At 44.6% G+C, this 14,969-nt stretch overlaps 1 protein-coding gene across 1 annotated transcript in view; it reads left to right on the top strand.

The window, feature by feature from the left end:
• Positions 1 to 14,969, top strand: part of COL22A1 (collagen type XXII alpha 1 chain) — a 301,234-nt gene that overhangs the window by 123,883 nt on the left and 162,382 nt on the right. The window contains exons 18-22 of the mRNA XM_064268112.1: positions 1,856 to 1,900; positions 8,872 to 8,916; positions 9,186 to 9,215; positions 9,496 to 9,549; positions 14,637 to 14,690. Coding sequence (XP_064124182.1) covers positions 1,856 to 1,900; positions 8,872 to 8,916; positions 9,186 to 9,215; positions 9,496 to 9,549; positions 14,637 to 14,690 — 228 coding nt within the window. The remainder of the gene's footprint in view (positions 1 to 1,855; positions 1,901 to 8,871; positions 8,917 to 9,185; positions 9,216 to 9,495; positions 9,550 to 14,636; positions 14,691 to 14,969) is intronic.

Below are 14,969 nucleotides of genomic sequence, written 5' to 3'. Positions count from 1 at the left end.
AGGTGGCATCAATGCTGGTGGGCTGGGTGTTGCTGGAGGATAGGAGCAGCTGGGTCCTGACACAGACTTCTGTAGGGCCAGTCCGCCCACGTGAGGGCCCCAGCTATATGATCACCTGAGTCCAAAATGCCCGTGCAGCAACACACTGCTTTACAGCCACATTACATTAAGTAGTGTGACATTTTTAGTATGAACGTAAAGGCATGGACCTCTCGCCCATGTTCCAAATGATGTAACATGCAAGGTTACTCATCGCCATCTTATCTGTGATAGTAAGAGACAACCTAAATGATGTAATGTGAAAGGTTGATCATTGCCATCTTACCCGTGATGGTAAGAGACTAGAGACAACCTAAATGATGTAATGTGCAAGGTTACTCATTGCCATCTTATCCATGATAGTAAGAGACTAGAAACAACCTAAATGCTTGTCAATAAGAAAACAGTTGGATAAGTCAAGATGAAGTGAAGCGAAGCTGTGAGAAATACTGAAGAAATGCCTGGTCTGCTGACATGGACGATCCAGAAGATACATTGTTAAAAGAAAAATTAAGCGTAGAACGGTGCCTCATATAGGGATGGACTTCCTTTAGAAGGATAAGCAAGAAACGAATAACTCTGGCGTCCTTGGAAGAGGATTCTTAGTGGCCGGGAGATGGAGTGGGAAGGAAACTTTGGTAACTTTTACGTTTTGAACCATATGAATGTATAATCTATTTGAAAATTACTAAATTTAAATATTTAAAAATAAAGATTAAATAAAACTTAAAATAATATATTTTCAATGAAGACAATTAGGACAATACCATATTACACAATATAATTTGGTATATGAATATGTTGGAGACCTGGTTGCACAATGGTTAACAGCCCAGGCTGCTAACCAAAAGGTTGGCAGTTTGATTCCACCAGCTGCTCTATGGGAATACTATGGGGCAGTTCTGCTCTGTCCTATAGGATTGCTAGGAGCTGGAGTTGACTCGACAGTGACAGGTTTGATTTTTGGTTTATATGACTATGTTAATCAATATGTTTATATAAGTAGCAATATAAATTAACTAATACATAAAATAATGAATCTAAACACAAATTATATTCAATATAAGCTAATCACATGTAAATATTAATTTCATTATACTATACTAATCTAAGGTCACACTTAACACCATCGCCCAGAAATGATATCTGAATTTGTATTTATTGTCACTTACTGATAGGCATACACATAAACTGGAAGCATACTTTTTCTAGTATCTTGAGCCCCTCCCCTCAACATTACATCATAAACCTGTAACCATTTTTTTAGGTATTCACCAAAGATGTAACTCAAATGACAGCTCTGTATTCTATGCTGTAAGTGGACCATCATTTATTAATCGGCTTAAACATATCCACAGTGTGCCACTTCAGTGCCAGGCCTGGCTCTCTTCACTGGGAACTCCCCCTGGGTGGTGACCAGGAAAGTCAAAGCCTCTTCCCACATGGTGCTTACATTTTTCACAAAAGAGAAGCAAACAACTATAAACCATCCTATAGATAAAATACTGATGGTGTGAAGGCAGCTCACAAGGGCCTGAGAAGCATCATGGAGGGGTCTTCTCCTGCTGTGGGGCATTTAGTTGGGTTCAGATTTGCTTTTTCCACACAGAAGCACCAGTGTGACTCCAAAGAGGGAAAAGACAGAGAGGTGGAGTTTGGTTAGTGCGAGGAAGACGAAATAGGCAGAGTCCGGAAAGTCTGTTCCAGGGGATCTGTGCCTTCGGGGGAAGCCAGGCTATAGCTGCATTGACTCCTTGACCTCTTTCTTCTCCAATTGCCTCCACTGACTATCCCCCTGTTCATTTCTTTCCTCTAGGGGAGACCTGGGCCTCCCGGTGTGGCAGGGCCCCAAGGAGAGAAGGTAAGCTGATAGGTGGTAGGTGGGTCTGGGCTCAGGAAGGGCAAGTGTGTGAATTGCCCTCCTGAACAAACCAGGGCTCAGGGAGAGGGACCCAGGCTGGATTTCTGGGAACAACGTGCAAAAGCTGGTGAGTTGGGATTGACCCACTGCCCGCAGAGGGTGGACTTAAGGGAGACCCATGCAATAGCTTTCAAAGAACCTATAATAATTAGGTCAACCAGATGGCCCCTGCCTCGGTGCCACAAGGAGGAGGCCAAGCAGGGGTAGATAGGATCTATGCACAAGGTAGGAGGTAGTGGGAGGAAGCCAGAGACTGCCAAAACGCAGTATAAGGATGCTGCAGGGAAGATGTGCCTGGAGAGAAGCTCAGCCCAAAGCCTTCGTGTGGGGGCCCACGGACCCAGCCTTGTGTGGGGAGGAAGCTGCTCTGGGATCCAGTACAGACTTAAATCCATTAGGTGGATTTAGGATCCCTGGTGGCACACTGGTTAAGAGCAGGAGCTTAGCTGCTAACAAAAAAGGTTGGAAGTTCCAATCCACGAGCCGCTTCTTGGAAACCCTATGGGGAAGTTCCACTCTGCCCTATAGGGTCACTATGAGTTGAAATCGACTCGTTGACACAGGTTTTTTTTTTTTTTTTGAGGGGGCGTGGATTTAAATGAATACGTTCCTATTAAGGAAAAAAAAATGGAAAAATATACTGCCGTGATCTACATGTTTTTAAATGTGTCAGTGGAATATTCATAAATAAATGGGCCTGGAATTGCCCACACCTTGATTCATAATTGGGGTTCATACATTCCCAGCACAAGGGTCTCCCTGTTATGTCATTGACTGGTCAGTCCATGGGCTGGGGTGAAAACTTGCTGGGGATAATGACGATGCTGATTGCAGTACTTTTCACAAGAGCCAAAAGGTGTCTGTCAATAGATGGATGGGGGAATACAATGTGGTCTGCCGTACAATGGAGTATTACTCAGCCATCAAGAGAAATGAAGTCCTGATGGGTGCCACAACATGGATGAATCTTGAAAACATACTGAGTGAAATAAGTCACTAAAGGACAAATGCCGTATGATCTCACTTATATGAAATAAGCGTATACGTAGAAACTAGAGATTATTAGTGGATACTGGGGGTGGGAGGAGGGGGAAGGTGGAGTTTTTGCTTAGGTACCTTTAGGGCTAATGATGGTGGAATGACTTGGAAAGAGCAATGGTAATGGTTGCACAACATGAAGAATGTAATCAATGTCACTAAATTTTACACGTAGAAATTGTTGAATTGGTGAATGTTTTGGTGTGTATGTTTCCACTGCACACACACAAAAAGTCTAGGAGGCTCAGGAGAGTGCTGGATCCTGGGAGTTCCTGAAACTCAAATTAGATGCCAGGAATATCACCAGGCATCAGGAAATCAACTTAGGAAATTTTTGGTATTCCTTGCATTTTTATTATTTCTACTTTTAGTAGTAAAAATCATAAAAAATAAACAAACAAAAAATGTTTAGATAATATCCAGAACTTTAAAAAATCTTATGCTTCTTAAAATGCTTTTTTGGACTAAGAAAGACTATGGATAAATACAAAATATTATCTTATCAACTTCTTTTCCTTCCCTTTCTTTTCTTCCTTTTTAACCCTACGCCATTTTACTTATTTATCAGCATAATAATCCTGAAAAATTACTAGATCTTTAATAAATAAAATAAAAGTTGTGTCTTATACTCATCGTCCACTTTAGAAGATTTTCCAACAAGGTGTAGATAAATAAACACGCTGCTTAGAATTTCTGTATCTCAACTAAAATAACTGTATCTGAAAATCCTTTGCAAATTGTGGAGTGCTACGGAAACGCGTGTGAACATAATAACCTTCCTAAGCACTCTGGGAAGCCTGGGTTTTCAGGTAACGCAGAGGGAACGAGGAGGTAGGATGAGCTCTGGGTTTGATGGAAGGTGGGTGAGACAGCCTGCGTCTGAGGACCACAGAGTGACTTTCTTTCAGGTTGCTAGACAGACCTTCAGGAAAGAAATCAGATGTCAGGTTAGGGAAGAGCTGTGGGGAGAGGAGGTTGCTGCGAGAAGACTGAATCCAGCTAAAGTAAGATGGGTGAGACCAGAGAAGCACCACGTGGACGAGGGGTGTCTCCTTGGAGTGTTCAGGTGAAGGTCACTGTGTGACTCAGGCTGGTTAGCAGCCTGTGCTCAAAATAAAGGAAAAAGAAAAGGCTGCTGCTGACTCTTCATAGAAGCAGACAGGTATACATTATAAATAATAAATAGACCCTGCATGCTGGAAAATCTCAGTTTAGGAATGGGGACGGGAGGGCCTTAATACCTTCCAGACTCTCACTGGGCTTCAGCTCTAGCTGAGCTAATTATTCTCTCTCCTTCTAAGTATTTTTAGAGTTGAGATTTATATTGTTATTTTTTAAAATAGCTCTTAAACTTGGAGACTCATGATACTTGCACAGGCTGGCGTCAGGATTTTAATAGACCTTTGCAGTTCTCTGACAGCGGATGCTGAATTCTGAAATAAGTGGTTTGTTTCACGTCAGACTACTTCCTGCTACCATTCATTGTGTGTTCACATGTGTATTCATTATACATTTCAAACTTTCATCTCATTTATAGGTTGCTTTTTGTCCTCAGATTTGGGAAGCAGATGAGTTTTCATTGCTTAGCATGATGAAAGGAGAGGTTAGAGGGTAGGGTCAAGGGTCACAGTATAATTTGGGGGCATTCATTGGAATAATCAAGAAAGCAGCAATGCTCAGGTGGTGTGATGCCTTTCAACTCATTCTGAAAGAACATCATTGAGACAAATCTTAGATGTTACACAATTTGAGAAAGTCACTGGAACCATAGACTGATTCTTTTAAACGCCCTCATTTTACCGTGAGAGAACAGAGGCCCAGAAATGTAGGGGAAGACCCCACAGTGGACTTGATTTTAAATTGTTTTAGTCATCTAGTGCTGCTATAACAGAAATATCACAAGTAGTTAGCTTCAACAAAGAGAAATTTATTCTGTCACAGTCTAGTAGGCTAGAAGTCCAAATTCAGGGTTTCAACTCCAGGGAAAGGTTTTCTCTGCCAACTGTGGAGGAAGGTCCTTGTCATCCATCTTCCCCTGGACTAGGATCTTCTCTGTCCAGGAACCCAGGGTCCAAAGGACATGCTCTGCTCCCAGTGCTTCTTTCTTGGTGGTATGAGGTCCCCAACTCTCTGCTCAATTCCTTTTCCATTTGTCTCTTGTAAGATAAAAGGTGGTGCAGGCCACACCCCAGGGAAACTCCTTTTACTTTGGATTAGGGATGCGACCTGACCAAGGGTGTTACATCCCACCCTAATCCTCTTCAGCATAGTCCAATCTTGCCCCTTTAACCACAGGCAGAGATTAAGATTTACAACATACAGGAAAATTATATCAATCACAAAATGGAGGAAAACCACACAATACTAAGAATCATGGTCTAACCAAGTTGACACATATTTTTTGTGGGGCACAGTTCAATCCATAACATAAACCAAAGTCTAAAACTTGGCTATTTACTTGCCTATCCAATGTTGACCCACATATGTAAATATCAGTGGATGTACTATTTATACTACTTTAAGAGATATCAAAGATCAAAGACCACAGCCTTCAGTATGGATTGCACCTCAACATAAAGAAAAAAATATCCTCACAACTGGACCAACGAGCAACATCACGGTAAATGGAGAAAAGATTGAAGTTGTCAAGGATTACATTTTACTTGTATCCACAATCAAAAGCTGTGGAAGCAGCAGTCAAGAAATCAAAAGACGTATTGCATTGGGTAAATCTGCTGCGAAGGACCTCTCTAAAGTGTTGAAGAGCAAAGATGTCACCTTAAAGACTAAGATGCGCCTGACCCAGGCCATGGTATTTTCAATCGCATCATATGCATGTGAAAGCTGGGCAATGAATAAGGAAGACCGAAGAATAAGTGATGCCTTTGAATTGTGGTGTTGGGGAAGAGTATTGAATATACCATGGACTGCCAAAAGAATGAACAAATCTGTCTTGGAGGAAGTGCAACCAGAATGCTCCTTAGAAGCAAGGATGGCGAGATGGCGTCTTACATACTTTGGACATGTTGTTAGGAGGGATCAGTCCCTGGAGAAGGACATCATGCTTGGCAAAGTACAGGGTCAGCGTAAAAGAGGAAGACCCTCAACGAGGTGGACTGACACAGTGTCTGTAACAATGAGCTCAAGTATAGCAAGGATTGTGAGGATGGCGCAGGACTGGGGAGTGTTTCGTTCTGTTGTGCATAGGGTCGCTATGCGTTGGAACCAACTCGACGGCACCTAACAACAACAACAACAACAAGGGTTTTACCATAAGGAACCCTGGTGGTGCAACGGTTGAGCACTTATCTGCTAACAAAAATGTTGGCATTTCAAACCCACCCAGCTGCTCTGAGGGTGAAAGACCCGGTGGTCTGTGTCCACAAAGATTACAGCCTAGGAAACCCTGTGAGGCAGTTATACTCTGTCACATGGGGTTGCTATGAGTCAGAATTGACTCATAGGCACCCAGCAAGAACAACAGTAGGAGTTTTACTGAATCGGCTTTATGGGTGTATTAGTTACCCATTGCTGCATAACAAATTATCCCAAACTTTAGTGGCTTAAAACAACAATCATTTATTCTCTCTCACAGTTTCTAGGGCCAGATATCTGGGAACAGCGGGGCTGGGTGGTGCTGGCTCAGTGTCTCTTGTGAAGTTGTGATCAAGCTATCGGCCAGAGCTTCGGGCATCTCAGGGCTCAACTGGAATGGAAGATCCACTTTTAAGCTCACTCACATGGTCGTTAGCAGGCCTTCTTGCTGGCTGTTGGCCAGAGGCTTCACTTCCTCATTACATTGGCCTCTCCATAGTGCTGCTCAAACATGGAAACTGGCTTCCCCCAGAGTGCATAATGAGAAAGAAAGAGTGACCAAAATGGAAGCCACAGTCATTTTTCACCTAATCTTGGAAGTGACATACCTTCTTTTCCGCTGTATGCTACTGGTCACATAGACTAACCTAACACCACGTGCGTAGGGTCCTTGGGAGCTGTGTTAGTCTCTCAGTGCTGCCATAACAAAGTGCCATGCTGGGTGACCTTGACTGTCCAGAAGCTAGCTAGAAGTCTGAAATCAAGGTGTCAACAGGACCGTGCTCCCTCTGAAGGCTCTAGGGGAAGAATCCTTCCTTTCCTCTTCCAAGATTCTGGTGGTTGCCAGCAATCTTGACATTGCTTGGCTTGTAGCTACATCACTTCAATTTCTGTCTCTGTATTCACATAGCCCCTTTCCTCTGTGTGTGCCTCTCTGCTGTGTCTCTGTCCAACTCTCCCGCCTTACAAGGACACAGCCATTGGATCACCTCCCCACCCCCCCCATATGACCTCATCTTAACTTGATTACATCTGCAAATACCTTATTTCCAAACAAGGTCGCATTCACAGGTACCCAAGGTTAGAACTTGAACGCATCTTTTGGGGAAACACAACTCAACCCACAGTGGGGGCCATCTTGGTGGCTAGCTACCATAATGGCTAAAATTGATCACTGCAAATGTGCTACCCATGTAAATCAAAAACCCATTGCTGTTGAGTCGATTCTGACTCACAGCGACCCTATAGAGCCCTGGTAATGCAGTGGTTAAGAGTTACAGCCGCTAACCAAAAAGTTGGCAGTTTGAATCCACCAGCCGTTCCTTGGAAACCTTATGGGGCAATTCTACTCTGTCCTATAGGGTTGCTATGAGCTATGACCCAAATAGTATAAATAAAATGATTCAAGTAAAGACTTTTGGTTCTATCATTTCCTAGTTTTTGACCTTGAACAAGTTACTAGACATCTCTGCACCTTAGCTTCCTTGTCTCTAAATTGGGAAAGATGGTGTCATAGGGAAAAGAGCCAATCCAGGTTAAAGTCCTTAGAACAAGTTCTGGAATAGAAAATCTCCAATGCCTATTAGCTATATACTCAGCATTATTATGGATGAATACTTCAATCTTAGTTTTTCTCACTAATGATTCAATATGTCAGAATATTTTATCTCATATTCGGTAGGATTACCTAGACAGATGATCAAAACCCTTGAAGTGATTAATTAATTTCAGAACTATTATTGAAAACTCACTTTTTTATGGTATAATAATAACAGCAATAAATATAAAAGTAAAAAGAGTAAAAGCTAATGGTATAGACCTGGTATAAATAAAAGGAGAAAGACTTAGTTCTGACCCTCAAAAGATTCATAAGTTAGCTATATGTAGCTACATTAACTAATATGTACTGAACCCAGTGCCTAGATCTGGTTGGTACTCTGTAAATAAGCATATGTAGCCCACATGTGGGAAATCTGGTCCGGTCACAGCCATCATAGCCCAGGTGACCTGGTGTCAAGGGAGCAGAAGCCACGAGTCAGGTCTTCTGTTTACAGTGACTTGTGAAAATGGATGGGGATCATCCCATGTGATGAAAATGGCACAGGAATAGACATGTCATAAGCTATACCTACCCCCCATGTGCCTAACACAGTGCCTGGTACAAGCAGGTACTCACTGAATAGCAGGAGAAGGGCTGTTTTCAAGCAGGAAGTGGTTGTAAAAAGCCCCAAAACCCATTGCTGTCAAGTTGATTCCAATAGGTATTTATGGAGCACCAACCAGATCTCAGCACTGTGGTGAACATATGCAACAGATAAAACAAGGCTAGAAGCTTGTAATCATCATGCAGACATAAGAATCAGGTGCAGAACATTTGAGACTATTGTAACAAGACAGTCATCATGATGTTATATGTAGTGGGGTGCAGAGAAGGAACTGGTCTCTGGAATTTGCAAGAAAAAGCAAGGGCTTGGAAGCCTGCTTGGCATTCAAAAGCGTGGGAACAGCAGAAGGTGGTGACGAGTACATCTGCTGAAATATTTGTCACTTCTACACAGGGTGACGTAGGACCTGCTGGCCCCCCTGGCATACCAGGCTCTGTGGTAAGTCATACAGTCATCAGTGGTTGGGATCACAGACTCATCCACTGTTGGAATCAGGACGTTGGGAGAGTCCTTACTTGTAAGACTAGGGCAGAACATGAGTTGAATCAAAGGTTTTCAACACTAAAAATGGGATGAAATCAGAGAAAAGTAGAAATTGCTGTATCGCCGCATGCCATGTGAACACCCTTAGTGGAGATGAGAGAGGTTGACCATTGGGAAGAAATTGCCAACCTCTGTTTTCCGCTGATGCCTGGTTTGTCTCTCAGGTGCAGAAAGAGGGCCTGAAGGGTGAGCAGGTAAGGTGGCTGTGGGATCCTCCCAACCATGGGGCTTTGGGTGTTAGCAGGTATAGACAGGCCACATCCCTGGGGCTGAAACTGCACGCTGAGCTCGGATCGGGCCTTTCAGAGATGTGTCAAGTTGACATTTGGCCAAATGAAAATACCCACGAGGTGCCTCCGGGTACCTACTGGGAACTCAGGAAGTCAGCTCTCAGTTGGGAAGGTACCATGGTGGTGGTGACCTTGTCATACGGAGGGAGGGCCATGGATAACATGTGTTTGGCTTGTGTTCTAGGGAGCACCAGGTCCACGGGGTCACCAGGGCCCACCTGGGCCACCAGGAGCTCCGGTGAGTCATCTCTGTCCAGCCCAGGGTCTGCTCTTCTAGTAGCTTCTTGGAACTGATGCAACAAAATATCACAAAGGGGGTGGCTTATAAGAACATAAATTTATTGTCTCATAGTTCTGGGGGTGAGGAGCCCAAATTCAGGGTGTCAGCAGGGCCATCTCTCTCTGACCACTCTAGAGGAGGATTCTCCTTAGCCTCTTCCAGCTTCTGGCTGCCCCAGGGGTTTCTTGGCATTCTGGGTTTGTAGATGGGGCTTCACATGGCCATCATCCCTCTGTGTGTCCCTGTGTCTCTCCTCCTCTTTTATAAGGTCAGTGCTCAGATGGGATTGGAACCCACCCTACTCTAGTAGGACCTCGTGTTGGCGTAACTGATCACATCTTCAAAGATCTTATTTCCAAACAGGGTCATGTTCACAGATACAGGGGTTAGGACTTTAGCATATCTTTTAGGGGGACACAATTCAGTCCACAATGGCTCTGGACATCTCTAGGTCTGGAGAATAATAATCGATCCAACACCTGAGCACTGCACCATCCCAGGAGCTTACCATACCATCCTCTTCACAGAGGAGATACGGTGTCTCCATCTTCACAGAGGAGGAAACTGAGCCCAACCAGGTGAAATCCCTGGCCAGAGCATGCAGTTACCAGGTGTGGAACTGGAATTACACCCAGGCAGCCTGCTTTCAGAGGAGCCCTGGTGGCACAGTGGTTAAGTGCTCAGTCGCTAACTGAAAGGTTGGCGGTTCTAACCCACCCAGGGGCTCTGCAGGAGAAAGACCTGGCAATCTGCTCCCGTAAAGGTTACAGGCAGGAAAACCCTGTGGGGCAATTCTACTCTGTCACATGGGGTCACTATGAGTTGGAATCAACTTGACAGCAACAACAAATAACCGTTCGGGAAGAGGCCATTCAAAGGGACCCCAGGATCATTTGTGCTGCTAGTGAATTCAGATAGGAAGGGTAATCAATATGAGTACATTAAAACCCATAAGGGGCCGCATTACCTGCTCCTCTTCAGTGCACCCCTGGCTCCCTCACAATGGTATTTTGCAGAAAGAAATAAAACAACCCTTATTTTCAAATGCCCATGAATCAGATTCATATTACGTTATCCAAGCACTTACCTCATTAGGGTAAGTGTGTATGATTTTTCTAGGATAAAGCTAGAAGAAACTTAGAAAATGTGTAATTCCAGTATAACTGCAACAACCTCATACCAAAACATTCAGATCAGAAAAATTACTTTCTGTTTTATAACCTTAGTCTTGTTGCTGATGGGTTGGGCACAGCGGCTGCAATAGTGGGCTTGAGCATAGCAACAATTGGGAGGATGGCACAGGAACAGGCAGTGTTTTGTTCTGTTGTTCATTGGGTCCCTGTGGGTCAGAACTGACTCAATGGCATCTAACAGCAACAACAGTCTTGTTGCTTAACATCTCCCAGGCTCTATCTCCAGAGCCATCCACTGTTGTGAGAGATTTAAGCTGGGTAGTGCAGATAATGCAGGGCGTTCTCAATATTCAGTCTGTGCACATATGCGTGCATATCTCCGAACCATAATTGGCAGGTATTGAACATGCATGCTATAGTGTATTTTCATACACACATACATGTGTCTGCAAGGGTAAAGGTGCTGTTTTTCACCTTTACAGATGAAGGCATTGGTGCAGAGATGTTGAGTGGTTTGCATAAAGTCACACAACTACGAAGACGCAGAATGGGCTTTGAACCCAGATCTGTCTGACCCTGAAGCCCATGCTCTTTCCATCACTAGTGCAAAGACACTTAGTCTAAGGTGTGTAAAGGAGAAATAATTTACTTTGGGCTCCCACCAAGGAATAAGAAACGAAAGATGCCCAGCCCTGCTTAATCATGAGACAGGCTCTTGACCTCTCTTCCTGGTATCTGGGCTAAGACTATATGGCAGCCCTCCCTCACATGCAGAGTTTATCATAAATGGGGGAGGCAGGGAGAGAATGAGCGTTAAATATTGTGGCCACCTACTTTACATAAGGAGCCTTGGTGGCAGAATTGGTTATGCGCTTGGGTGCTAACTAAAATGTTGGTGGTTCGAATCCACCCAAAGGCTGTGTGGGAGAAAGACTTGGCGATCAGCTTCCGTAAAGATTACAGCCTAGAAAACCCTGTGGGGCAGTTCTATTCTGTCACATGACTCACTATGAGTCAAAATCAACTCAACAGAACCTAACAACTACATTTTACATAAGGTCTACATGAGTTGGAATTGACTCAGTGGCAAACAACAATAACTTTATACCAAGCAAAATACTAAATAGGGGTGGATAACACACAGACCCAGCTCGTAATCCAATGAAGGTGACAGGCAAGTAAAGGCAATAATTGCAAGTAAACGTGGCAGTGTCTAGGTGATCATTGAGAATTCCCGCGTGTGTCCTTTCTGTGGCCCACGCTACTGGACGTGCAGAGGACCTTGAACCTTCTGTGCATTCAAACTCCAGAACACCTCAAACATGCCGCCCAACAGATGTCCAGGGTTCTGAAGATGCCCTCTAAGCTAGATAGTCTTGGTGGAATGAGATTCAGCCCAACACAGGGTCTTGGTGATGCAATTCCCTGTATCCAAGAGGCAAATGGCCTACCCAAAGACCTGGTTAAAAAGTGGGGAAAAGAGAGGTCTGGGATTATAAGGTTTTCAAGGCCATTCCTACATTTAAATCTGCAGTGCTTGTTACAGGGTGGGAATGGGACATATGCTTCCACAGGGGTGCCCCCACGACAGGTACTTAAGAGGGTCCCCAAAGTGGGACCCGACTGCAGCGTCATCTCTTATAGAGTGGCATGGCTGTGGGAGGTACTTGTGGTTAAGAGCCAGAGGCTTTGGTTTCCTGTCTCAGTTCTCCTACCAAGTAGCTAGCTTTCTGTCTTTGGAGACGTTGCCCAACCTCCCTGATCCTCCTCATTTGGTTCATCCCTGGAAAATGGATAATGGAACCGGAAATAATAATATAATCACGACAATATATCTTCTGCATAAACTTGTCAAGAGGATTAAAGGGATTAGTGTAGGAAACAGGGCTCCATGAAGCCTTATTAAGTCCAGCGCTGATATCGTCATTTCTTCTGAGCCCCCAGCAGCTTCTAGCCCAGGGCCTTGCACAGAGCCCTCGCTCCCTTAAATATTCATTAGAGTGAATCGAATTGAGAAGCTGGCACCAGTGACTCCTGTTGAGAATGGAAAATTTGGAGTTTGTATTTAGCAAATCCAGAGAGAAGAGCACGTACCCTTCTCTCTAAGCTGAAACTGTGTGCCGAGCTCTGCATCCAAATGCTGGCAGAGCCCCGGAAGCCTGCGTCTCTCCTTTCCCCAAAAGGAAACAGGCTCCGGTGCTTTCAGAATGTCTGCTTGGGTGGAATAAAGGTGGTCCAACTGGGTGGCTGAAGTACAGGAGTCTCCTGATGCTTACGGAGAGCTCACTCCTGTAGGCTCTGCCCTCGCTCTGGCCCTGAGCTCCACCAAACTGCCCTTGTCAGGAGGGACCTCGGTGTGCACCACTAACGACTGCAGCTCATCTCTCCACCCATTCATTTACAGGGTGCTGTGAAGAGAAAGGAGCCCTGGTGGCGCAGAGGTTAAGAGCTATGGCTGCTAACCAAAAGGTTGGCAGTTTGAATCCACCAGCTGCTCCTTAGAAACTCTACGGGACAGTCCTACCCTGTCCTATAGGGTCGCTATGAGTTGGAGTCGACTTGATGGCAATGGGCTTTTTTTTTTTTTTGGTTTATGAAGTGAAAAGTTTTCTGGGTGGCACAAATGGTTTGCATTCAGCTACTAAAGGAAAGGTTGGCAGTTTGAATCCACCCAGAGGCACCTTGAAAGAAAGGCCTAGTTATCTCCCCCTGAAAGGTCACAGAGCTCTACTCTGCAACACATGAGTCAGAATCGGCTCAACAGTAACTGAAGACAGTAGGAGAGTCAAAAGAGCTGAGTCTTAAATGTGGTTATTGTTGGGTGCCGTCAAGTCACTTCCAACCCGAAGTGATCCTATATGGCAGGAGAACTTCCCCATGCGGTTGCCGAAGATAAGATCTTTATGGGACCAGTTTGCCAGGTCATTTTTCCCATGGAGCAGTTGATGGGTTCAAACCACTGACCTTCCAGTTAGGAGCCAAGCACCTAACCATTTCTCTATCAGGCCTCCTTTGGGTCCTAAATACAGCTCACTTAATAGTTATGCAAAATTTGGCAATACTAGCTACTAGTGTGATAATAACAGTTATTGAAGATGAGAAAATTGAAGTGCAGAGAGGTAGTTTCCAGCCAAAATTCAACCAGAAAGTTGGTGATTCAGAGCTAGAGCCAAGGGTTTCAGTTGTCCACTCACAACTCATGCCTCTTCAGGTATAAGTCAGGGCACCGTCAGCCAGGGCTTCTGTATCCATTCTTCGTGTGGTCCTCACAACCACTCACTAGGTAGGAGTATTTCTCCCACTTCATAGATGACCCAGTGGGAGTCCGACGATGTCAAGTGACTTGCCTAAGGTCATGCAGCAGATACCCGGTGGGGTGAAGGAGCAAGGTTTACATCGGGACTGGCTGACTCCTCTCTGGGCCAATGTTTCTTTGTTTAATTGAAACTAACCTTAGACCATTTCATTTCTTTGTGCAAGACTGTTGTATTGTTCTGTGTATCACTGTTGACTGAGCACCAGGTAACCCAAGCAGTCCTTTCTGAGAGCAGGAGCTGCAGGGGAAAGGGAGAAGGGCTTAAAGCACTTGGGTCCAGACAGTACTTTGGCATGTACTTTATGCAGACCGCTAATGCTAGCCATTTGATCTGTAAATTGTGAATATGTTGCTTATGCCTTGGCTGTTAAATGTATTTAACTAGATGAGATCGCTGTACACGTTTTAAAGGTTTATAGAAATCTGAAAGGGTAAGATGCTATTTCCCTCCTGAGCTTCCAGTTTCCCTGTTGAAACGGGTTGGTATTTCTCCACCCAGTGGGAATCAGTGGGCAAAACATAACCTGTGCTGTTGAACCCTGCATTTATCATTGTCTTCTCTCTCTCTTTTTTCTTCCTTTCTCCCCCTCGTAAAGGGTCTAATGGGCCCACAAGGCAAGGATGGACCTCCTGGTTTGCCAGGTCTTCGAGTAAGTAAACTGTCTTCTCTTCCAGATGCCCCAACTTACTCCCACCCCTGGCCGCCATTTTAGATGCTCGGTCAGAGGAGGTGGTGCCAGCCTCGTGAGCTTGGGGTGAATACTGGCATCATGATGAAGGGTTAGATTCAGTTCGTCAAACATGGATTGATGGCTTAGTATATGCTTGGTCTTGAGCTGGGGGCTGGGGAGCTAAGATGAGTCAGCTGTCTGTGTGAGTCATAAATTCAGATACTTGCATTCCAGTCTGGTCAGAGCCTTAGCAGAAGG

The sequence above is a fragment of the Loxodonta africana genome, chromosome 14, assembly GCF_030014295.1.
Source record: "Loxodonta africana isolate mLoxAfr1 chromosome 14, mLoxAfr1.hap2, whole genome shotgun sequence".
Taxonomy (NCBI): Eukaryota; Metazoa; Chordata; class Mammalia; order Proboscidea; family Elephantidae; genus Loxodonta; species Loxodonta africana.
The sequence above is the reverse complement of the archived record's forward strand: the minus strand, read 5'-3'. Positions and strand labels throughout refer to the sequence as shown.